The sequence below is a fragment of the Rhopalosiphum padi genome, chromosome 1 (assembly GCF_020882245.1).
Source record: "Rhopalosiphum padi isolate XX-2018 chromosome 1, ASM2088224v1, whole genome shotgun sequence".
NCBI lineage: Eukaryota > Metazoa > Arthropoda > Insecta > Hemiptera > Aphididae > Rhopalosiphum > Rhopalosiphum padi.
Window position 1 is genome coordinate 69,700,695 of NC_083597.1, and position 27,361 is coordinate 69,728,055.

At 28.8% G+C, this 27,361-nt stretch overlaps 3 protein-coding genes and 1 non-coding gene across 5 annotated transcripts; 3 read left to right on the forward strand and 1 right to left on the reverse strand.

Moving 5' to 3' along the window:
- Window positions 1-5,102: 5,102 nt before the first annotated feature.
- Window positions 5,103-15,858, forward strand: LOC132923417 (integrator complex subunit 3). Of its 2 annotated transcripts, none has more exons than XM_060987401.1 (17): window positions 5,103-6,020; window positions 6,078-6,375; window positions 6,592-6,759; window positions 7,463-7,728; window positions 7,791-8,059; window positions 8,129-8,274; window positions 8,331-8,562; window positions 9,012-9,091; window positions 9,745-9,937; window positions 10,951-11,121; window positions 11,370-11,643; window positions 12,449-12,652; window positions 12,724-12,965; window positions 13,040-13,247; window positions 13,320-13,504; window positions 15,041-15,390; window positions 15,455-15,858. In XM_060987401.1, the coding sequence occupies exons 2-17, from the start codon at window positions 6,292-6,294 to the stop codon at window positions 15,527-15,529; spliced, it is 3,147 nt and encodes a 1,048-aa protein (XP_060843384.1). In that variant the 5' UTR covers window positions 5,103-6,020; window positions 6,078-6,291; the 3' UTR covers window positions 15,530-15,858. The 2 variants fall into 2 exon arrangements, with proteins under 2 accessions (XP_060843384.1, XP_060843393.1); XM_060987410.1 differs by having other exon boundaries at window positions 5,103-6,016.
- A 3,200-nt stretch (window positions 15,859-19,058) lies between these two features.
- On the forward strand, window positions 19,059-22,761 carry LOC132917077 (GATOR1 complex protein NPRL3). The gene is made up of 6 exons (XM_060977621.1): window positions 19,059-20,236; window positions 20,663-20,887; window positions 20,946-21,120; window positions 21,188-21,352; window positions 21,437-21,604; window positions 21,674-22,761. The coding sequence occupies exons 1-6, from the start codon at window positions 19,557-19,559 to the stop codon at window positions 22,073-22,075; spliced, it is 1,815 nt and encodes a 604-aa protein (XP_060833604.1). The 5' UTR covers window positions 19,059-19,556; the 3' UTR covers window positions 22,076-22,761.
- Trnag-ucc (transfer RNA glycine (anticodon UCC)) lies at window positions 19,224-19,295 on the reverse strand. Its single transcript has one exon. It is a non-coding gene; the product is annotated as a tRNA-Gly (tRNA).
- Window positions 22,762-23,268: 507 nt separating the features above from the next.
- Window positions 23,269-25,669, forward strand: LOC132918423 (zinc finger protein ZFP2-like). Its single transcript, XM_060979636.1, has one exon. It carries the CDS (start codon window positions 24,829-24,831, stop codon window positions 25,456-25,458), a length of 630 nt encoding a protein of 209 aa, XP_060835619.1. The 5' UTR covers window positions 23,269-24,828; the 3' UTR covers window positions 25,459-25,669.
- The last annotated feature ends 1,692 nt before the right edge of the window (window positions 25,670-27,361 follow it).

Genomic DNA, 27,361 nt, shown 5'->3' on the forward strand with positions numbered 1-27,361 from the left:
TGTTTAAAGTTTATTTTTTAACTCCTATAGGTCCTATATCGAGTGAATTACAAATTAATTTAATGAAGTATATTAAATTTTATAATTGTTATAACTTATATTACGTGTAAATATAAGTTCAGACTCTCAGAGACGCCGAAGTATTATATGTATATTTATAAATATAATATAAAATATAAATCATATGATATAAATATTTAATAATTACCCAAGATCAATATTTACCATCTTTTCTCACATCTATAAAACCACTTTACCATAATATTACTATTTTTTTCTATTTAATAATTATTAAATTATCTAGCATTCTAGCCAAACGGCAAACAGAAACCGATAGATTAATTATTATGACTTGTAATATAACATAATATGACATACCATAATACTGAAATGTGTGATGTGTTGTAGCCCGTAGGACATAGATAAAATAACCTGTAACGTTCAAGGTTCAGAACCTCTATTTATTGGTATTTGGTACATTATACGATGTATAATTTATATACAATTATAGCCTATAGGTAATAGGTATAGCCGTATAGATATACTATAGATACTAGATAATATTATACTAATATATTATTACAATAGCAAATAAAAGTCAAAAGGTAAAGTGATTTGAATGTATTAATAACATTTTAAGTATAATAATGACTAATAAGTACGTTGTATTGTATTTGTATATAATGAGTGATGACTGATGAGTAAACACCAAACAGCTTATATTAAAATATTGAATCACACTATGTAGGTAAGCTATTATACAAATAATGAAATAACATTTGTCAAAAAATAATGTCGAAAAGGAAAAAATATTTCAAAGAACATATTATTTACATAAATAGATACATTCTGACACTTTTTAACTTATTAACATAGATTATAGTTTTACAGTTAGGTGCAACGCCTAGGTTATATATTTAACTTATATTAACAAACTTATTTATTGAATTAATTAATAAAAAAAAATTATTATCGAGAATTTGAAAAAAGAAAATCTATGTTATATTCATACTCACAAATCATATAGTCATATATTAGTCACATTTTAGACAAATTTGATAAATTAAGAAATTTTTCATGGCTAATAATTGCAATTTGAAATATTGAAAAACTGCGGTATGTACTCAGAAGTTATAATAATAATGTAGGAGGTATCTACGGCAGTAGGCATCACCTTTATTTTAGTGGAAAAAAATAATAATAGTATTTCGTAGAAATATCAACCAAAAGTATACTGCTTTGTAATTTACATTTTATTGTTTTAAACATTTAATAATTAAAAAAAAAATACATTTGAAACATTAGTACATAACGTTAAAGAAATATCAATGCAGTAAAGACTAATACAATTTATGGTTACAATAGGTACTTACTACTTACCTATCCGACGTTCCGACTAGTATTTTGTAGTAGTAATAGTAGTATACTATAGGTAAACGGTAAACTATAAATTATAACTTAAAGGTAAGTCACTATGTGTAAATGTGTAATGCTTACTCATAATGCATAACACGTTTATTTATACCGATAATAGTGTACGTATACTGTTAAACTTAACGTGTATTGAAACAGGTACGTGTAGTGTTTATTTATTGATTCTATTCTATAATAATTGTATAAACCTTCTTAAAATTATTTAATCATTGTTGTCTTTATTATTATAGTTTGTTTTTTGTTATTTAATCGTAACACTAATATAAATATTAAATATTTTGTGATTAAAAATTAATAATTCAAATTTACAATAGAACTTTCTAGTTTTTATGGTATATATGTTATTCTGTTATTTGTAACTGAACTATTACGCCGTTGTTTATGTATATTATGTTCTAAAATGTAACGGCTGTAACGTAGATAAATAGGAAACCTATTTTCATTATTATATTCTTAAATTCGTAATTACTAATTAGTATACAAATTAATTAAATTCATACCCAACTAATAATAAATTATCTATAAGACATAAGTATAAATTTTAAGTTTGACGTTTTAATTAAATAGTTTAATAATGATCTATGTTTTAATTTTTTTGTAATTAATACCATTTGGCTTTTAACAACAAACATTATATTGTACAACAATAATATAATACATATATATTATTATAATTAAATTATATACAACAAAGAAATATGAATAAAATATTAGGTCTAGACACAATATTCATTGGTTATGCACAATGTACATAAATACATCATCCTAATTAAATGTACATTTGCGGCGAAATTAGACCGATTTACCGCGGTAACCAGTGAGTAGATAGAACCATTAGAACCTAAGACCTATACTATTGATATAGTATATAGAAACTGTATAGAGCCGAACTATTAAACATGGCATGTCATTGCGATCAATAAATTTATCAATCCTAATTCCTAAAATGAAACATTGACTGAAGATTCACAGCGTTTGGCAGCTAGTTTCAACTTCTTAACTTCATTGTCCTCGTTTATAAATTATAATATATAAGCCTGTAATCGCAAGCCGGATGAGTAATATTTAAATAACAGTTTACCTGCCATGTAATAAACTCAGGAAGTCAGGAATCAGTTAGTTTAAATAACTGGATTGTAGGTATTTATAGTTTTTTATATTATATTATACTTAATAATTAATTTTTAAGACTACTTGAATCTTGTCAGATGGCGTTATTTCAATACTAAAAGCCAATTGATATTCAGACATTCTGTTATGTATTATTATATTTTTTATTCGCGTGAAAAAAGTTTGAGTCTGTGAAAATATTAAATAATTTATTCTTCAAATTCGGTTTTTATATCTAAATCTAAAATATCTCAAAATATCATTTCTCTTTCTCCATATTTTCATTAACTAATTCGTAAACATAAATACAGTAAATTTGTATACAAAATTCTGAAAAAGTAAGTACATATTATGTTATTATTTATTTATTTTATAAAATATTATATCCATAGTTGTAAATAATCAACATTTTTTGGGTATTGATGGACTGAAACATTTGTAGGTCGGGAGGGGGAATAAGCTTAAATATTTATACTTAATATAATACATATACCATACTAAAAGTATTTCAATGTATCACGTCTGATTTTAAAGTCAGAATGGCAGTCTTTTGACCTTTCCCCTTTAGAATATTAACTTAAGCCTGTATTATTTGCACTAATGAACATATATAATATAATGAGTATAAAATAGTATAAGTATTATGAAAAAAAAATGTTCAAATAAAATATTAAACTAATAAGGAAAAAATTAATATTTAAATTCTTTTTAAGTGTTCTTTATATTCTGATATCTGATATACTTTATTTATGATGAATGTTAGAAAACTTATTCTGAATAATAAACATTCTTTAAATGATTGGTATATCATGTATAGTGTGTAAGTAATATTACTTATTTAAATAACCATCAAAAACGAGTATGCGTATAATTTATTTATAGTCACCTGTTTTCTTTTTCTATAGAAGCTTATTAATCACGATTCACGAAAGGGTATATAATATATATAGATATATATATAAAAGGCTAGGAAAATTGTGAATGGCACATCTCATATCTAATACTTAAATTGCTTTACTATATGACTATATAACTGAATTGTCTGAATTGTCTGGGTTCTGCGAAATTAAACGGTAAACCGTTGAAATTTAAAAACTACAAATGTTTGTTATGTGTTATTGGATATGACTGCGAGCACTCAGTCATAAAAAGCACATAAAAGCAATTCGAACCGAGTGTCACCAAAATTATATCGACAGACATGGAGACGGCTCGACAGTAGTTGACTTGAGTGCACACTTTGCTCATATACACCGGTTCGATGGAGCGATTTTCGGGAAGAGTACCTACCTATACGATTTGGAGGCGCCGTAATAAAGCCGATCGGTCACCCGACAGAGTGAGCTACGCTCTCAGCTATCACCACCCGTCGTCAGAAATCCATACGTTGCGTGTCGAGCGACAATACGAATAAAGTAACTATAATATTATACATGTATTAATTGCAATTAACTATAATGTTAAGCCGATAACTTTACTACGGCGGTATCTCATTATAGTGATTAACAGGATAGCGAGTATAATATGTATTACTTACCATTAATTGCGGTTTATTATTAAATATTTTAAGTATTAATACTAATTAATTAAAGGGCCGCACCAGTGTCGGTCTGGCTCTCCCGGCTACCCGGTGATCGACAGGGGCCCTTGGACATATTTGTATATTATTATAGTGGCCCATAGATAAATGAAGAAAAAAATATTAAGATTACTCGTGATTCCATACTCGAGTTCCAGTCGAATCAATTTATAAACATTGAACATTGTATTCATAAATACCTATGTCGTCTATCAATCAAGAACATCTTGAACTAATAATGTCCTTATTTGCAGAAGAAGATAAATCAAATTTACCTATTCGAAAAGATGAAATAATTGATCAATTAGGATCTTCTAGTCAAGAATTGAAGAGATAATTATTTAAAAAAATATTATTATAAATTACAATATATATTATATTATTAAATAGTATTATTTTAATTTTGTATTTATTTAATCATTAAAAAACGTAATTTCATATTAATTGTACATGGGAAATACAATTACCCGTATATGTCTCATGTTTATAAAAATTATAAATTAAAAAAAACTTTTTTTTTTATTTTTCTAAAAGGGCGCATTAAAAATGATTGTGCCGGGGGCCTAATCATAATCCAGACCGACACTGGGCAGCACGGACTATTAATTGTTAAGATATATTTGGTCAGGTAATGTAGTGACTATCACGGATGTCGGATATAGATACTATCAATAAACAAAAAATTAGTCGTATTATTACGTTTTATCGACCTTGCTGGGGGGAGGAAACGGAACTGTATGGTGTTTAAACAATAACAAAATATTATATCGAGGGCAGAAGCAAAAAGAAAAATACGACGGCTGCGTCATGAGCTCATGATACAGGCAGTATGGGATGATGATAATATAGCCGCATACTACGTGTAACGTAGCACACTGCACTGGCGAGTGGCGACTGGTCGAACATACGTCGTGCGTCTCTTTGCCGGTGCGTCGGTCGCCGCTCACTGCTCAGCGGCTCAGCAGTCGCCGCACTCAGCAGTCAGCACTCGCTATCGGGACGGTGCGCGAGTTGGCCGCGCGCGTAGTAAAGTAGACCACACCAAAGCCGTTGTAGTCGTTACCGAACGCATGCGCGCGCATACTCTCTCATACTGGCCCAGTGCGCTATCACACGCAAACGCACGCACACTCCCCCTCGTTCATTCTTTATCTATCACCGTCGTCGGTTCGTCGCGGCGTGTTTGTTTCTCTTTCTTTCGAAATTTCATTTTTTTTTTTTTTTTTATTATCACATTAACATACAGTATACACAACGCACACGATATCCCACACGCGGTGTGGCCGACATCGGGCACAATCGTAATAATAATATAGGCGCGCACACATTTTGTGGGACGCCAAAAATCCTCTCTCCTCGCGCCACTCTCCCACTAGATCGTCCGCGTCGTCGTCTCTCTGGTTGTCGTCCGTCGTCCGACTCCGTCCGCTGAGACGTTATATTATTATTATTATTATTATTTTCATTATCGTACGCACGCTCGCACGCACATAGGCGCGTAAGGGTCCGATCCGTTGCGCGCGCGACGTTATCGTGTTTCGAACTGACGACGGGGGAAAAAAAAATCAAATAAATAAATAAACGACAAACGTTTCAGGCGTTTCAGCGAACGTTAACCCGAGTCTCGAAGCGACTCGCTAGCCACTGCCACAACAGATTACACTACAACAACAACAACAACAAAAACCACCGTCACCGATCGACCATCGCATTGTTAGCGCGCGGTGACAACGATCAACTATCGAGACGTCCTTGGCTCGATCGTGTCACGCACGCATCACTTCTGCTCGGCGGACCCATAAGGCCATAACCGTCACTCGTCACTCTTCACTATCGTCAGCTGGACTGGACCAGTTGCCGAGTCGCAACGTGTGTGCGCGCGCCGCCGAACACGTAGGTAGTAACTACCTATAATAATATCATCACGGACCGCGTATAATCTCGTGGTCTGCAGGGACCACCGACCTCCTCCGCTGCCGCCGGAACATGGGTCTGGCCACCAATATTCTGGTGCATGTGCGTGTCGACGATACGTGAGCAGCAGCGACCGGAGACAGCGTCGGGCGGGTTGCCGTCGTGTGCGGACGTGTTGGTGATATATTATGTTGGTGGCGGCGGTGGCGTTGCGCTATATTGTTCTTTGATGATAGCCGTATTGCCGTGGAACCATGACCGCCCAACAGCAGCAGCAGCAGCAACAGCTGAAGTTGTTCACGTACTCGGTGATCGAGCGCAAGGACGAGATCGAAGAGGTAAGCGCAGTCGTCGACGATCAACCGCTCTGTCGCGCCGTACCTCGCTCGCACTCTTGTACGAAACGATACTATAACAGTGCCGTGCCGTGTGTGTGTGCACGACCCGCACGTCGTCGTCGTATAATATTGTACGTTGTGTGCGCGAGCCTTGTGCGTTGACCGTCGTCGTAGTATCCAATCGATGTCGGGTCTTTATTTTGTTTTATCCCTTAGAAATACGAACGGTGTTATCAGACCCTCCAGAGCCTAACGACTGGCCTCAATGACCGCGAGTACCATGACGCGCTCACCAGTCACATTAGCAAAGACAAGAGCCAAGAGGAAGTTATCAGTTTGGGGCTGTTGACAGCTATACTTCTAGATACAAAAAATGCTGACAAAGTATGTATGCGTGTGCTATGTGTTGTTGAAAATGTCTGCAAAAGTGTATACCCACTTTATGTGGTCATGGGGTTCTCAATTACAATTTTTTTCCATGGCGTATTGTATAAGTATTATTTTTCATGGTATTATGCGCCTCATTCATTATAAATCATTTACACCTATCTCACACTTATTGTATAGTAGCAATTCAAATTTAAAATTGTTGTTGAAAACTTTTTCATGTACAAGAAAATTATCAAATATTAATTCTCATTTATTTATGACTTATTATCCCCCAAAAAGAAATATTTTAATTTGTATTCATTTTTTTATCTAGAATTAAATTACTTAATACTAGTTACAGTAATACTGGTTCTAAATTTTAGTAGATTTGGTAATAAACACCATGATGAAGGGTCCTTTAATATTTGTAGTATAAAGATCATAGCTTTTAGATATGACATTAGGGCTTATTTGGTGGTTAGATTGTCAGCATTGCTACTAGTTTATTTATATTGAAACTACTTTATTGTCTTTATTTAATGAAACACTAATTGAATAGGAACCCATCGATCTAGACAATCTAAGTACTATATTAACATTATACATTTTTAAACACTACTATTTGTTGAAAAATTTCTTGATAATAAAATTTATCAATTTTTTTTTAATCATATTTTTTGTTAAAATAATCGTAATTCTACATTTATTCTTTCAACAGATATATAGAGATTTAACTTTGTTATCACGGGATGGTCTACAAAGTGTTATATCTCATTTACAACAATTTACTTTAGAAAAATGGAGTCGACTTCTAGATGCTCCTCGCAAACAACTATTGTGGCTAGTTCGAGAAATGGTACGAAACAATATTGCGGGTGTAGATAATCTTTGTTGGAACCTGATGCGAAATGCAGCAGGTGGTGATATTTCTACAACCAATATTGCACTCATTGAATATTTCCTTGATCTTTATCAAGACCATAGGTATGATTTATATTGAAAAATATATTTTAATTACACTTCATATAATGTTTTTTGTGTTTTAGAAAATGGCTAGAGAGATTTCCTTGGTTGATAGCATCCGTTGTGTATTCTTTTTTACGTTTTATTGAAGATCACAGTAGTTTAATTCCTCTACGCAATCGAGAAGTGGCTTTCACTATATCTTTATTACGTGATCGTTTCACAGATTGTTTGGTTATTGGTCGAGATTTAATTAGATTGCTACAAAATGTTTCACGTATACCAGAATTTGAAGCACTGTGGAAAGATTTACTTCATAATCCTCAATCATTAAGTCCAACTTTAACAAATGGTACTTATAGTTAAGACCAAAAATTAATGTATTATTTAAAAAAATTGTATTAATTAATTTAATGTTTAGGTATTATACAAATATTAGAAACTCGAACATCTCGAAGATTTTTACAATCCCGACTAACACCTGATATGGAACGTAAATTAGTGTTCTTTACTTCTTCAGTTCGATTTGGTCATCATAAGAGATACCAAGAATGGTTCCAAAACAAAGTAAATATAAACTTTTTGTTTTATTTTCTCCAAAATAATATTGTTTTGTTTTGCAGTATTTGAATACGCCAGAAGCACAATCTTTAAGAAGTGATTTAATCCGATTTATTGTTGGGCTAATACATCCTACAAATGAATTGTTGTGTTCAGATATTATACCTCGTTGGGCTGTTATTGGTTGGCTTATTACCACATGTACATCAAATATAGCTTTAGCTAATGCCAAAATGGCCTTATTTTATGACTGGATTTGTTACGATCCAAAACATGATAATATTATGAATATTGGTAAGTCATTAGCAGCTGTTTAAAAATTTAAAAGGAGACTATACCCTCCTATATTGTCTTAATATTATACACACGAAACATTGCAAATCTACATACCGGATTCTAAAAAAAAAACTGCTCGGGCCCAGTTTATAATATCCTCTTTAAATTCATTAATATGTAAATTATCTTTAATATTAACTACAAATAATTTGTACTAAGAATCCGGTATATAAATTTATTATATTAGTTTGTGAAAGATAGTGATAATGCATGTGGGTATAGCTTTCACTTAACCATGACTGAGATTTTAATTTAATATGTTGTATTTAAATGTATTTTAATTATCTAAAAATGTACTTAATTATATAATTTATCATTTATATATAAAAAAACATAAAACACTTAATTAAAAACTATGAAGCATTTGTAAATACTAAATATATATATATATATTTTTTTTTTTACAGAACCAGCAATTTTAGTTATGCTTAACTCTTTACGTATTCATCCAACAGTGACGGCCAGTTTGCTGGACTTTTTGTGCCGAGTAATTATACATTTTAAAACTTAAATTTTTTAATAGATTCTACTGATCTAGTCTAGTATTACTAACATCCAGTGAGGTTGTGCTAAAATATTATAATTTCTCTGCTATTGGTTTATTTTATCTGTTAATTCATAGGTATGTGCAGGGGATGGTTAGGTTAGGGTAAGTTCATAAATAGCAAAGATAAATACAAACTACTAACTAGTATACATATTTGCTTTTAAGCAATAAATAAAGAAAAAAAGAAATGTATGTAATTAATTGAGGGAGGTAATGTGGCTATGGAAAATTCTGTAGTTTCTGAACAAATGGTCTATATAAACTAAAAAGGACTAAAAGGTGTGATAAGAAAGAGTTCAGATTGTGGTCAATGTTTACATTTGTTATTATCTTTTTGAAATAACTATTTAATTTTCTAATTAAATAAAATCTTAAAAAAATTAACTTAATTTTGTGTCATAAACTTAAAGTAATCTATGCACTTAAATCATGTTTTTATTATTAGTTAACTTGTAAACAATTTAGTTTAAATCTTTAAAGTTGATTTATTATGGTAGGTGATAGTAAACGAGCAACTTGCATTAATAAATTTCATTCTGTAAAATAATAAAATTTTAATTGTTGTTAATTATTGAATATTTTTTTAATTTCAGATTATTCCTAATTTTTATCCAGCTCAATCGGAGCGAATACGCAATGGTATTTTTGTTTCATTGCGGCAAATTCTTGATAAAAGAGTGTTAGCATCATTAGTTCCTTTGTTTACAAATCCACGAATAGATGGTGAACTTAGAGCTATGATACAAAATACTTTCCGAGAATTTTGTGATCCACCTGCTGTTCAGGGTAATATATTTATATATTTTTATGCTAATTTAACTAGTAAAAATTGTATTAAGCGAATATTTTAACACAGGATATTCATTACTTTTAAAAGTATTTACTTTTTTTGGAAAATTGAGACATGAAATTCTTACATTTTGTATCGCTTTTTTTTTCACCTTTATTATTTGTGAATCCACAATTATTTTCTGTACAAAATCCAAAGCAAAGTTGGCTTCAAAAATGTTGATGCAAATATTGAACATATTATATTATATTGAGTAAACAAAAAAAAATAAACACTGGCAAAATAAATACAGGTTGTTCCATGAGGATTTACCCATTGTGATAATTTTGTTGTTTATTTTATAAGATATGGTTAAGTACTACAAGTAATTTAATTTAATGTTTTGGTAAAAAAGTTAAAAACACAATTTTTTATTTAATTAGTTTCAAAAAAATCGAAAATAACCATTTTGTAGTTTATTTTTCTGAAAATGGTGACATTTCAACATTTTATTTTCCATAGCATTGTGATTTTTAATATTCTATTTTATAGTTTTGAGAATTATTTTTATATTATATGGCATGAGACCTCGGGCCATATATTCGATAACATGGACGCTTATATGGTATTAAACAATTCACTATTTTTCTCGAAACTAAATTTCCACAAAAATAAACTACAAAATGACTATATCTTCAATTTTTTTTTTTAAATAGTTAAATAAATAATTTTTTTTATTATTTTTTTCTCCTTAATACTCCTTGTCCTTATGAGTCTTATAAAAAAAAACAAAATTATGATATCTCCATTATTTTAGGAAATATCGCAATGTTTAAATCCTCATGGAACACCCTGTATATTTCTGGTTAATTAAACCCTTAATTAATAATGAGTTCTGAATGTTATAACTTCACGTATCTCACATTTTCTATAACATTAATTCTTCTCATTGTTAATAGTTCACTGTTAAAATAACTCATTCTTTATATTAAATGTATAACAAAATTAATTCAGCCAATTTTTATTTCAGGTGATCCTATTAAAAATGACGACATAATGGATAATTTACTTTCATCGCTTAAAGATGAATTAATAGCAGAAACTGATGATATCTCATTTAGTGACGAAGAATCTGAAACAAGTCCTAAGAAAAACATAATCCTTGAAAATAACAGTGTACCTGCTATTAAAACTACCCCATGTATGTTAATTGATTAAAATATACAACGTTATCCGAATTATTGAAATAATAATTTAGATAACTTTAATAATTATGTAATATATATTCTGTTCACTGTGAAAAGGTTCCTTGGCAACGATCAGTTTAGTTAGAAATTGCTCGACTTCCACTATTTGGATAGTATATTCTTGACGCCAAGATCCCTTCTTATTTTGTTCAGATAATGTCTTCAAACTTATGTTACATTAATTAAATTAATTGTATTTCAGCAAAAGTTAAACTAAAAGAAAAAAATGTGCTTCCGCCTGATTTGGATAAAGAAGCTTTGCAAACTTTATCTAAAGAATTGAGACTGGAGACTGAAACTTTATATTTTGAAAAGGATAATGAAAGAAAATGCGAAGCTATGGAGAAAATAGTTCAATTAATTGTACAGGATGATGATATATATCCTGAAATGATAGCAGCATTGGGCTCTTGTGTTTCATGCTTATTGAAAAATCAAATTGAAGAAAAGATCTTTCCATCTGTACTTAATGATGAGTAAGTTAATATTTATTGTTTATTACAGTAGTTGGGTACCTATTAAGACAGCACAAAAGTTGCAATTTACATAATTTCCCAGTTTTTAAAGAACCGCAAAAATTGTTATTTCAATATTTTCATATTTGCTTATATATAATTGATTTTTAATTTCAAATAAACAAATAAACAAATAATTATTTTTAGCACAAAACATCAAGTATTTTAGCTATAATAATAAATAATACAGTTATTGAATAATAGATAGTTACATGGTTAAATCAATGGGAGTTTTGGCTTTGCATGCATTTGGAAAGCTTGGTACATTCTTTTAATTTTAGTTGATTACGATGGCCTGTGTAGGTATTTCATATTCTTAAAAGAAAGAAAAGTATAATGTAATATATATATATATCTTATATAATACATTTTTTTTTTTTTATAATAAAATAATTATTTTTGCGTATGGACCTAGAGAGCCACAATTTAAGATTGAAAGAGCCGCAGGTTGCCGACTCCTGGCTCATTAAATTATTGAATACCCCAATATTTATAGTATAAATTTGTGCTCAGTTGAGTAGAGTAGTACTAATGTGTTAGACTTTTTCTTGAAATCAATTACTTTATATATATATTATAATATCACTTTAAATTAAAATTTAATTTAGTCTTGTTTAATTCTTGGATTGTTTTTATTTATAAAATGTATTATAAGTATCTATACCTTAAGACCAGAATAGTCTGGGAATCAAAGCATCAATAATCTTTGATTAAATGTTTATTTAATGGATACTAATTATTTTTGATTTTATATTGAATTTCATAGTGCGTTGGAAGACAGTATTGGAAAACCAATATTTGTAATGTTTCGTAGTCTAACACAATTTACTGAAGATGACTCGCGTAGGTTACAACTTTTATCATTGCTAGCTGAAATGAGAACACACCAAACTAGAATTGGATATTTATTACTCTATTATTTGCAAGTGAGCAGCTTAATAAATAACAATGCTGATAGGAAAATGAATAAGTAAGTTTAAAATTGGAATATGAATTAATACAATGATAATCTTAATCTTAATCTTAATCTTCTATTTTTAGTGGTATCAAGTCTCATGTATATAAAGAATTTTGTGAAACCCAAGAAGTCGAATTAAATGAATGTTTATTGAGTGATCTTCAGTTATGCCAAGAAGACGATGCATCAATGTTTTGTTGGCTAATCCCGGCTGTCTATAATCAGTTTTCAAAAATTGTTGTTGGAAATGAAGATTTCTTACACTTAGTTGTATCTACTACTGATGGTTCACAAATACAAGAAATAATTTGTCTTATTTTGCAAGGTAATATTTTTTTTTTCTGAATACTTGATTAATACTTTTTGAATTAATTATTAATTATTGTAATTATTTAATAGGTAAATTAAATATGTTTCGATCTGATGCAGTATCATCATTAGCCACTAGTTCATTGGATTGGGAAACAATGGAACAATATTTCTTTTGGCAATTAGTGTCTGCACATGCCATTGATATTAAAGTGATATTATCAAATATCACAAAATTAGACTATAATAATCACCCTGAAACCCTGACTAGTATTTTGCTCACGCTAAAAAAAGAAAAGTAAGGTTATTTTATTTTGAATATATGACATAAAAAATTAATTATTAATGACATTCAATTCAATTATTCTAGGCCCACTTTAGATTTGTTGAAACCTATACTATGTAGAGAAATTAAACCTTTAAATGACCAATTTGTTATATCTGTGATATCCAGTTGGTATTTGGAACATGGAGATAATGTAGCTAATCTTGTTTCTCAACTATTAATTAGTAGATGCCCAGTTGTGTCTCCAACTAAACGAAAACGTGGACAAGGTAATTGATTTTTTCATACATATCTGATTTATATATGTTTTTTAGATTCTGAGTGGAGCTATCAATGTATTGATTTTATCATGATGTGTTTTTTCTTTTTGTGCATGACTGTATGAGTACACAAAATGCTTTAATTTTAAAAAATGGGGGGTGGTTTTGGATATTAAATTGTATTTACTTTGTATTTTATAGAGGTCAAACTTAAAAATCCCTAGTACTTATTTTTATAATTGGTAATAATTAACAAACAATTAAGGAAAACCAAGAATTCTTATGCTACTTCAATTTTTGACTAAATTAATTTTGTTTTTTTGATATAATTCAAAAATAAAAAAACCATAGATACTTGAAATTTTCACTAAATATTATTGTTTTCTATTTACAATAAATTTTTTTTCTAATATTTTTGAGTAATTTATAGACATAATATTTTTTTTATTTTTCAGTTGTTTTTTTGTTTATTAATGCCAATTAAAAATTATTTGTTGATTAGAAATGCTGAATAATTTAGTACAAAGTTTCTCATAATTTGTTAATTTTTCAATTAAAAAATATCAAAAATCTATAGTTTAAAATCATTACTTGGTGATATATGCTGATAAATCGTTTCCGCTCAGAATCGTTTTTTGTATACAATGATGTATCATTGAATTCAAATTTAACAGACCTATAATAGTGACCCTAATGTACAGCAGCTGCATACAAATTGAGTCCCAATAAAATCTTAGGATAAATTGAGTCCCCGGTTATTTTAAGGTATATACTAATTTAGTTCATGTTTTAATACTAACTGATTCCCATCAAACTTTAAAAAAAACATCTTCCTATTTTTACAGACTTAGGACTGTCTGTAACAAAAAATGCTACAGGTATGGTTAAAAAAATTTTTTTTAATATTTTATAATACATTAATGAATGGCTATAATATACTATCAATAATTAAAATGTTACTTGTGTATAGTTAAATGAATAAAGATGATGATAAAATTATGTTTTTATATTGGTAAAAATGTATGTGATAAAAATTGTTCATATTTAAATTGTGTTATTTTCTTTGTTTTTGATATAATTTCTTGTATTAATAATATGAGTACTTCTAATTTTGATTTATGTCGTATTGTACATTTAACACAACATTTATAAATTGATAAATATTTGGATAGGCTGAATAAAACAGCATTGTATTTTGAATGGAAGGATTCACAATTGTTTTTGGTCCTCGCAAATGAATATGTAAATGAGTCCCACAAATTCCTGGCCTATATATGTTATTTATATTATTATTTATTATATGACAAAAGTCATAAAAATAATATCAACGTAGTCGTTTTCATTTATTTATATTATGTTGGTTTTATATTTTACTCAAAATTCTTGGACTCAATTAGTATATTTTTAGTTTTTCAACCCCGGACTTAATTAGTATATTATTTTTTCCCTATTCAAGTATTGTGACTCAATTAGTATACTGAATATACTCTAGAGCGGTACTCACTTATCTAACTTTTTTTTATTATGTAATTAATTCTATTTCAGGTCAGGGTTTAGGTTCTAGAGGAGGTGTAGCGCCACCCAGTGCTGAGCGAATACTTGGTCACATGGAACGTATTCGCAGTCGGGGTACTTGTCCTGTACTATTTCGCGCTGAAGGCATGCAAAAAGCTTTGCAAATTGCACAAGCTGCATGTACAGATACACAGCGCATGTTGTTTAGCAACCTTTTTCAGTTGCTTGAAGAGGATGAACCTCATACACCAGCAACCAATAAAAATTCAACAAGTGGTAAACGTGGTCGCAAAGCAGCTCCTACGTTTGGTAATAGTAACAAAAAAAATGCTAAGTCTGTGATAAAAGACCTGTCGGAAAGCTCTGAAGAATCTAGTGAAGTAAGTTAACAATTTTTGTAAAATGTGATAATTCAATTATTAATGTGGTTTTTGTAATTTTTAGGAGGAAGAAGTTATAAAACCAAGACAGACAAAAAAACGGAGAAAAATAAATGCAGTTGCATCTGATAGCGATTGATATAAGGTATCTTTACTCCATGGTAGAATCATTTATACTCTACCATAAGTTAAACAGTGCTAAACAAACATAGTTGTTTTACACAATTTATTTTCTCCCCTCCCCCAATTTTAATTTAATTGTAATAATGTTGAAAATATATATATGTATATATATATATACACACAAAAAAAATCGGTGAAAAATTATTTTCTTAAATTGTTAATCGATTAACATGTTAATACAGTGTAGTACATTATTTTTATTGTTTGTAATGTGACTGTTTTTGTAAATACTAATATTTTTAACTGAATATATTTAAATGAATTACACTTTTTTATCATTTATAATCATACAGTTTTATATATCCTAAACAAACAACCTATCAATTATGTAGAGAAGTAATGGTTGTAATTTGGTAAAATGATATTTTGTAACTAAATAAGAATATATAATATTCATTGCTAAACAAATTTAACTGTTTTTTCATTTAATAAAAAATAATATTAAGTATTTTAGTATAATTTACTTTTACTCATCAAGTGATCAAATATTAAAGTACATTAAAAAAAAAAACAAAAACAATAAATAATAATATTTTTTAGTTTATTTTTAACCATTGTTTTTTCATGATTACTTATTGATATTAGCATAATGTTGAAACAAATAAAAAAAAGAGTGAAATACAGGAATTAGCTGGTATATTTAGGTATATAATTTACCAAAAAAAAAATTGATTTTGAGCATAAATTAGTTCAACATAAGTATTCAAGAATTTATTATAACAGATTCTTTTTTACTATTTGTTCACCGGTTTTTTAAAAAATATTTATACTATATAACAAATTTAAATTTACCATAATATATACTGTATACTGCCACAGTAAGTATTTTTTAAAAATAACAAGTACACAATATTTTAAACCTTTAATTTAAAGATTTAAAATATTTATCTTTGATACTTGTTATAATTTTGATGAATGCATTTAATCAATTTATTACACTATTTGTACTTAATTTTTAAATTCCATTTAAAACTAGTTATTATTATTCTGTGATTGTGATGTGGTTATAACCACCATATGGTTAGATTATTGCAGTATTATTAAATTAAGTTAATAATTATATTTTTTTAAAGTATTCAAAATTAAAAACTGATATTTTTCTTAGAAATCTATTTGGGTAATGAGTACACTTATTTAATTAGTAATGTTATAAAATTGTTTACTTGTCAGATACTGACACTTAAGACATTTTGTTCTATGATTTTGAGTAATTTAGGTGAAATAATTTTAGTATGATTTAAATGAAATAAAAAATATAGATTATTATTTTACATTCAAAATAAATTTAATTTATATTAATTAATTTTTAATAGTTTCTCAAGTATCATATAAACACAACATGTGTAGTCACGCAGAGAAAACAATTGTGTATTATTTTCTAAAATATTAGAAATATTAATATTTTTTAATTTTTTTATTTGAAGAATTGATCTAACATCACAAATTAAATATAGCATCACTGCAATAACCCTTTAAACAACAATAATATTTTATTGTTATAATTAAAATTTATTTTTACCCCTCTAAAATATCAATATTTATTTGATGATAAGTGCCTTGGCAGGTGTTAAATAGTTGAATACATTCAAATATGTTGAAATACATTTCATCATTTTCATCACTATACTCAAGGATGTGTGAAATCTATACATTAGAGAGAAAATCATGTTGTAATTTTCATTTTTTAATATTTATTAGTTTTTAGTCTTTCTACTTATTTATTCAATATAATAATAAAGAAAAGCTCAAAGGGGTTCCAAAACTTAAATAGTTGTAATGATGTTTTGCAATTTTGGCTTTAGCCAATTATCTATCAAATTAGCTCCATTAAACGTTAAATAATTATAAAGTAAAACTGAAACAACTATAACTATTGTTATGTTTTAATGGCTGTTAATAATTTTAGTATTTTATATCTATTAGATATGTTTATAAAAGCTAAATTAAAAATAGTAAAATTATAATTGATTGCACAATTAAATGAAAATTTAGAAAATTCAAAAATATGGGTGGTACTGAAAAAAAACTGGTAAGTTTGATGAATCACAAGAGATAGACACAGTATTGTATAAACTGGTGGTGCATTTTACTGGGGCTCCATCACCTTAGATTAGTTGGTTATTAAAATATCACAAACGAAATATATATATATATATATATAGTAGGAACTATATGTATTAGATAATGTATTAAAACTAATAATATATCAGAAATTGAATGCCCTTATTTATAAGTTTTTAGAATTGTCCTCTTTCCCTAGGCTTTCAGAGTTCAATACCCAGCACTATAGCTGTAGAGGCATCACATTTTGTTATTTGTGAATATAACATATATCAAAAATAAAATTATAAAAGGCATTTTGAACTACTAGAAAGGAAAAACTTTCTAGTTTTGAAATAATTTAAAGTATTGTATAAGTTTTCTTGTACAATTGAATATAACGATCAACAATTTGAATAACCCTAAAATCATTTTAAATAATAAAAATATTTAATAAGATGAGAGTAAAGGTTAAAACTACTAGAACATTTTTTAAACAGAAAAAGTATATGTAATTATAAGTAGCATCATTGATATTAATATCAAAAACAACTAGGATCATTGATTTTAAATTGAAATTATAAATTGTCTCTCCATGACAGCATGTTTATGTATTCCAATGAGTAATGGCTAGTTCCTAAATAATATTATTATTATATTAAACATTACGTTGAATATTCTAACAAATAACAATTACCTACAGTGTGTAATGTTTCATTACTTTCATTTAATGTTGACAGTTCTTAAAATGTATTATTCTTTATCACTGCATTCCAGAATTACATATTTGCTATGTTTTTATATTATTTATATTTTTATGAAATAAACTATATAACTAAGGACAATGGCTTATAACTAGTTTATGCTAACGCTACTTATTATGACTAGATTAGGTATTAAAATAGTGTAATTCATAATAATGAAAATAAACAAACAGAATACCACAGTACAATTTAAGATTAACATTTTGACCATGGTAGAGAAAACTACATCATACATCACTAAAAACGATAAAAATATGCTAACATTTATGTGTTTAAAAACCCTAAAATATACTATGAAAATGTACACTCAGGGCCTCAATATTTAATTTTTTTGTTCTGGGTGCTTTTTCTGAATTAGAAAATATTTAAAATGAATAACATTTAAAATAAAAACGGAATTAATATTAAAGCATTGTTAAACAGGTATAAAATAAATACATTTGCATTTTTTTTTTGTAAATTCATAAAGAAATAAATTTAGTTAATAGTTGAATTACATTATTGCATCACTATATTTATCGTTTATTATAGTATGTATTTGAAAATGCACATTTATTTTGTGGTGTTGAGCATGTTTCTGCATATTTTTTGTATTTTGTCCTTACTTTTTAGTTAATATACACATCAGTAGATCACTTATTACATTTTAAGAAAGTTGAGGTTGATGAATGATGATGATTGATGATAAATATACACTTTACACTTAAAACTAATTGGTCTTCAGCGAAATATTTGAAAATTTTGATTTGTAATGTGTATTAATTATTATAAAGTATTGAATATTTTTCTGTGTTAATAGTACCAATACAAAAATTAAAGAAATGGAAAAAAAATGCAAAAAATGACTGCGATGGCCGGGAATCGAACCCGGATCAACTGCTTGGAAGGCAACTATGCTGACCATTACACCACCATCGCAAGTTATTTACCTTTTTAAAAGATACTATATATAAGCAACGGAACTCTGTTTTTGCAAAGTTTGTGTTTTCAAATACCGCGTGATAAGACATGTTCAGAGAATTGTCAGAATTCGTTATCTGATTGACGTTCAACAGTAGTTACAGTACTATTCACACCATTTATTTTATATTTTATTAGTTAAATCCATCTTAAATCATGGTTAAATTTTAAATATTATAAACTATTCAATAAAATGTATTTCGGCATGTGTCCTGGTTAATGTTAATCCATTTACTGAGAGCGACTCAAAACGACTTGTTTTTTTATTTTATCGTTCATACGAATTTATTTAAAATCACGATGACTGCGAACCCGGGACCGGCACATTCAACGTCGGATGCCCCATTCCGTTTGACCGACTCGGAAACGAATCCAATGTGCATATATCTAGTGAAAAACGATAGCAAGGGCGACAAATTGTTGTTCCGTTATCCGTTCCACAGTTTTCGAGGACCCGTCAAGGTGAGTCTGAACGATCACAAACGGTCTTTGCACAAAGACGCGGGACTGGAAAAGACTGTTCGACCGCACGATCTCACCATCTTTACGGACGACGTCATATCTAGTCTGTTCGCCGTCAAGATGGAGCTGTGCGACCGCAAGTTTGAGCTGAAAGTGAACAACGTTCGATTCGTTGGTCATCCAATGCAGCTGCAGACAGGTGGTAGCGAGAGTAGTGGCGGCGGTGGTGAAGGCGGCAACAAAAAACCGCAGAGCCCATCGATCATAATGATCAACATTGTTTTTGCGTTGGACGCATTTGCCCGCCGTCAGATATCTAACTGTTACTACGACCTGAGTAAAATATTGGGTGTTGCTCTGCGACACGAAGAAAAGCGTTGTGCGTATCTATCCTCACAAATAAAAGATATGCTCTACATACATGATACCATGGCAAAGTAATAAAATCTTACATCATTGAATTTTTTTTTATTTCTTGTAAAACTCCATTTCAATAACAATAGCCTTTTCAATAAAATATAATCGAATGCTTAACATCAACTTTGATATAATTTGAAGGTTAGATCAAGTTAGGTGAGGTAGCTTGACAATAAATTGTTGTTTAGTATTGTATGTACTAGATAAAATTGTTATTGAAATTTCTATTGACTATACTCTGTCTCAAAGTAGAATACACCAGTTCTGCACACTTTGATTCCTTTCTTCCACCGGTCACTATCTATGCTGTTATGTGAGAGATGTACTCTTGACATTCTGCTTTGAGACAGAGTACCTATAGAAGTTGGTATTTACTTAAATACAAAATAATTAGAAACATTTATATACCTATTTTTAAAATTATTTTTAATTATTTTTGATTTTAGTGAATGTGACCTAGACTCATCTATTGATAATAATAAACATTTTGAAAAAATCCTTGAAAACAGTACATTAGCACTGGATTTGAAATCGGTGTTTGAAGGTGTAGTTACGAATGGTTTGATCAAATTAAAAGTGAATGACTGGGTGGATGTCAGCTTCTGTTTGCCACACAAGGTTCATCATTTCTATAGAGATGGACAATACTTTGAACCGGAATCTATTAACAAGTGGGAGCATGTTTGATTTGATGATGTGAATCAGTAAAAGTATGTTTTGTGCTTGAAGGTGTTTAAAAGGACTTAGACCATATCATGGTTTGCTGTTAATGGCTGAACGTAAGGTTCTGCTGGACAACTTGCCACAAGATTCTAGTCCATCAATTGTTCGACTAATCAATATGTATAACCCAGTCAAAAGTTTAGAAACCTTATCTGCTGACTCTGATCTTACCTTGGCTCAGGTAAGACAAAAATATCAATGTATTTGTCTAAATATTATATTATATTATTATTATATTATGTTTACAGGTATTTAATATAGCTGGACATTTGATTTATTGGGGTGATGCAATTGTAATATTTCCATTGTCTGAAACAAACATGTATGCCATTGCTCCTAATGTCCCAACTGAACGCAACAATAAATTTGCCAAAAAATTTGAAAAGAGGTTTCCCGGACAAAAATTATTAGAGGTAATATTTTTTTTGAAAAAAAATTTGAGCTTGTAACTAATATCTAGTAATTTAATCTTATTAACATATAATATTTAAAATTAGGTAATGAGTGAATTTTCCTTTCCAACATCATTGCAGTATAAAATGTGTCCTATTGAAGATAAAAGTAGTGGCTCAACAACGATTCAAATTTTAATTTGGTTGTTACAGCATAAAATGTTATTACAATATCATACATATGTGTATTTTATGCCATCCAGTAAAGGACTTGTAAATATTATTAGATTTTTTTCTTGTTATTATGATTCTTAAAATATATTATAAAACTTGCTTTTGTAGGGTTATTATAATGATGAATCAGAATTTCATGACTATAATAATAAACATCCTTCTGAAGCGCCAATGACTACATATCAGACCCTATCGGAAAATTGGCTTCAGTTGTCATCAGGGGGATACAGTTCTTCCATGTCAAGCGCTGAAGAAATGTTTCACAGTTTAGATGAAGACGAGCAAATAGCATTGATGCATATACCTGCATCAGCAAATCCTGATGATTTTCGTTTATTGATGCGATTATTAAAACAAGGTTATCTTTCTGGAGAACATCATTTAGAAGAGATAATGTATTTAGAGAATATAAGGCGATCAGAATTACTAAAATTATTAGACAAATTCAAAGATGTACTGGTAACTGTTGAAATGGAAGATCCAATAATCAGTAATTTTTATTCTCATTAAAGGTATGAATATGTTTAAAGTTTTGAATTATATTTAGTTGTATAAAATCAGGAATATAAAAATAAAATGTCTTCCAGTTAAAATTTTTTTTGTATATTAAATATTAGTATAGGTTTGACGGTTGAACAATTTTTATATTTTTATAAAATATTACAAATAATAATGTACCATTTTTTTTACAAAAATGTTTATATAAATATATTTCAACAGAAATTTTTTGACAAATTTGGTGCCTATTGGTTTAATTATTTAATATTTTAATTTTTTACCTCTCCTATTATGTTTACAAGATAATAAAGATAAATTTAGATACAAGTTAATTGGAGCAGCGACTGATTACATTTACATTTACTTGAAAAGTACCTAAGTTCTAGAGCTTCAATTTTAATATTGGGGAAATTTGGGTTGAGTTGGTTAGGTATTTGATATTTTGGTTGGGTAATAAAGTATGTGTCTATGTGTGGTAAATCATTAAAATGTACTTTAGATCTATGACTCAATTAGAATTGATATATAGATTCTATAAATGTCTTATATATGTTTATAAGAATATTGTATCACTCCGCTTTAAATTTAGAACGAAAATTTTTTTTTTTATATACATTCCATTATTTTAAAGTTTTAAACATTATTTTTTTTTCATTGTAAATAATTTAAGAATAAAAAATTTTTATTTTTGTTCGGCCCATGAGCTCTTTTTAATTTATGAATATGGTCTGAGAGTTCAAAAAAGTTTCCGACTACTGGTTTAATACATGCGTATTTATTATTTGATATTGTTTTAATGTCTAATATTGGACATATATTTCAAACAGCAACAGAATATATTATATAAATATTAAAAAAATATATTATACGAGTATATTTGTTATAAAAATGATTGGATACAATATAACTGATTTATATATATATTGAATTATAATAAAATTATATATTATACATTTAATTACCTATTAGAAAATACAGTGGATAACTAAATGAATATTAAAAGTGAAGTGGCAAAAAAAATCAAAAATTTTAGTTACAAATTTCTGAATTTTATTTTACTACATATTTTACTTTTATTTTAATCTATCTAAATTCTAAATACATACATAATATTACTTATTAGTTTTTAGTGAATAAATGAAAAAAATTATGATTAAAAAATTAAAATTATATTATAAAAATTATAAATTATGTATGTACATATTATGTATTGTATAATGTACATTCTTATTATTTATGAAAAAATTTGTTATTTTGGTTTGTTTCGAACTGGGTTCTAATATTCCAAGAATATACTGCTCGTACTTAGATTGTATATTAAAATTATTACCTCTGTGACGAACAGCTGTTCTTAACACCTCTTGAGTCTTAAGTGTATTTATAACTTGCACTATAATAATGATTATTGCGATAAAATTTGTTGTAGATCCATAGTACATATATACACTATAAAGCATGAATCAAAACCAGTAATAACCAACAAAAATAGATATTTTTTGAAAACTAATTTAATTCAAAATTTTAACCAAAAATGTTTATTTTCTAACATTTTTTTACCAAATTTGAGTTATAACCGAAATTTTACTATGTATTTGAATATATCCGGACTGTTCAAGACGATTTTGAGTTTAATCAGCGACTGAACCTTATATCCATGAGTCTTATAAGCGACGAACAATGTACTATGTTTTAAATAGATTATTAGAAAAAAAAATATTTGCACATGCACAAAATTTTAAAAACTATCTGGCTTCATAACATAATATAGTTTTAAAACAAATAATACTAAAAACACTAATATAAAGTTAACATGTCTTATGGCCATAGCCTATAGCCCATACAGATAAGGCTAAAATATATTCTTTAAAATATTTTATTATTTTTAACAGTCAATAAGTTGTTATTAAAATCGCGTTTATGCAATCCGTAGGTATAAACATAGAAAATTGCCTATATCAAACTCCTTAAAAACAGTCCGTTTGCAATTTTTTGTATGACAAATCGTTATAGGACTGAATAATCAAAAAATGTTTCAAGATCTACGAACCAAAAATAAAAAATTATACCTAAATTTGTTTAATTTTTTTTTAAACATAACTACATAATATTGCACAATTAAGATTTTTTTAGTGCATAATATTATCTATGCACATATTTTATTATTTTTAAGCGCATTCAATTCCAATACCCTGCTAATAAGTATAATGGTGATATTAATCGGACCTTCCTACCCCACCCCGAACACGAGCGTAATATATATTCTATGCACTGAGTGTCAATAGTAAACGTCAAGAATGCAGCTGTATCAGATATAAAATGTCGATTTTTAATGGCTTTGTTAGGACGTGTAACCCACTATTTAAGATATATTTTAAATCGTGGTGCACACCAACGACAAAGCACGGCGTGCGGCTCGCCGGACGTAAGGTAGCCGCACGGACATCGTCGTCGATCGCAGATTGACAGTATTATATCATCGTTAATAATATAGATAAAATAGACAGCGCGAGTCGCGAACAGTATAAATATGTATAAACGGAGATACACAATATTGGCTTGAAATATTGTGTTGACAACCAATCTAATTTACAATACATTAAATTGTAAATACGTTATTTAAAACACTTACGTTCTGATCGTTCTATAGTTTGCATGTAATATTGTATCTAGTACAATCATAACTTAATAAGTTACCTAACCTATTTTTGTTATATTATTATTAGTGTAATACATATTGTGAAAATACGTGTGACGAAATATTGTATATGAAAAATATGGAATTTACACAAAACAATCATCTGACGATGCGCCGACAGACAGGAATAAGAGAAAAGAAACCCTATCTGCGTTACGTTTCTAATCAGAGGATTGTCATCGATAGCGAGTTGACAGTGCACCCGCGTATGTGTACTGATAAATCATACCCATCATGCGGCGTATGTGGCAAGGAGTTTAGCAGTAATAGCGTACTGGCGGTACATCAGCGGACGCACACGGGCGTAAAACCGTACGATTATAACAACTGTGGTAAGTCGTTCTCTCAAAAAACCAATTTGATTAACCACTTGCGGACGCATATTGGCGAGAAGCCGTTTGATTGCGACGAGTGCGAAAAGTCGTTCTCTCAAAAAACCAATTTGATTAACCACTTGCGGACGCATACTGGCGAGAAGCCATACGACTGTTACGTGTGCGGTAAGTCATTTTCTCAAAAAAGTAGTTTAACTAGGCACCTGTGGAAGCACACCGGTAAAAAACCGTACCGCTGTGGTGTATGTGACAAGAAGTTTAGTTTGAGTGCCACACTGATGAAACCGGGCGGACGCACACGGGCGAGAAGCTGTGCCGCAGTGACGTGCGACAGTCCGACGAGTTGCAATAAAAGGACGAATTAGAAGTCGATGTTTTTTTGTGCGGACGTGTCAGTAAATGGCACGACGCTGTCTGCTAGGCATTGTCGACAAAAATAATCCTTTCAATGTGATGCTGTTGAAAATTATGTTTGACAGTTAATAACGAATATTTAAAGACTGTTATTAACTGTACACTCGGTAATTTCATTGTTTTGTATACATTAAAAATAAATTGTTATATGTTTCTATGTTATATTATTTATTATTGTTTGTAGCGAAAACCATTTATTCGTTGTCCTTTATTTTTAATAAATAAGCAGAGCTATAGGTAAACCACAAAAGTAATGTACAAGATAAAAATACAATGTAAAATAATAATTACCAAGTTAAAACAAGAAAGGTGAAATTCACATTGTTTAAATGGTAACGATGATAAGACCCAATATCGCCACATCACCTCCTCTTGAAAAAATATGATCTGTCTTTTGCACGTTATCGGCGTGAGCTGCGCAGATGCTGTTTTTAAACTCAACTCTTCGGCGAGCGATGAAAGTCGGTTTGTCGTCATTGGAATGTACTTAGCTCGGCGTTGAACGAAGTTTGGTAGACGTGGCTAGGTGAATTTTGAAATCCTACATTAATAGTTCATATTTTATTGAAAATATTATTGTTATTGATATTAATTATATCATAGGAAAATTAATTTAAATTAATATCGGGAACATTAATATTACCGAAGTTATAAACTCTAAATTAGTTTATATCATTATCTCCCGTATATGATTTTTTTGAATTAATTTTTTTTTTTTAAATTATTTAGAATTAATTTTCATTGACAATGTATTTTATTAATATACATAATATTTAAATCTTAAAGTCATAAATATTTACGTTTTTTACGTATTGAGACAACCAGACAAATGCAAAGTATTAATCTATAAATAATTTAAAAAATTGTATACGAGTGTTTATTTGTTTTATATTAATACGTAATTTATTACTGAACCAGTAATTGATTTAGGAACACAAATGTTTATTAGTTTATTACCACTATTATATAGTCTGATTATTGATTAATATGCAAATTAATATTATGTAATTTAGATTATCTTATTTGCATTACTTTTGTAAAAATATATAAACTAACCTGAAGTTTCAATGCCTATAAAAAATACCTAATATGCATCGTTTATTAATCGCATTCAAGAAAATGAGGATAAATCCGTCAATCGGCAATCCATACAATTATTATATTTATGTCATTGTTTTTGTGTCATCACTATTTGTATACTTGAAATAAATCATGAAAATGACCAAACATCAATTTCTGATGGTATAAATGTATTTTAATAAATTATACATCTAAAATTATTTTAACTACATCACATGTTTAGAAGCATACTCCTACTTTTTCTAAACAACATATTATATCATACTAAATGTATGCATTATTATATTCATTTTTACTTTTTATATATAACATAAACGACGAGGCATTAAAAATATATACTTAATAATAATGCTTACACACGAAATCGGTTCGTTTTATTCTTATACAAATACTTATGTGTGTCACTACAGAAATTACTGCAGTAGTCCAATTTTTCACATCATATAATAATAATATATTGTCGACACCCGACGTTGTAAACTCGGTAGTTTTCAATAAAATGCATCTGTGGTAATATTAAAATCTATATCTATGTATATATGCCTTATTATATTAATATATTGTCGCGTGGTTTATACGCATGCGAAATAATTTCACTTGAGCACGCGATGCTTGACACGGTCGACCCTACACTTAAACGCGTACATTATAATAATATATAATAATATGTTTTTATTTAATATCGTATACATATTCGCTATTCACACACACACACACCACACACACACACACACACACACACACACACACACACACACACACACACACACACAC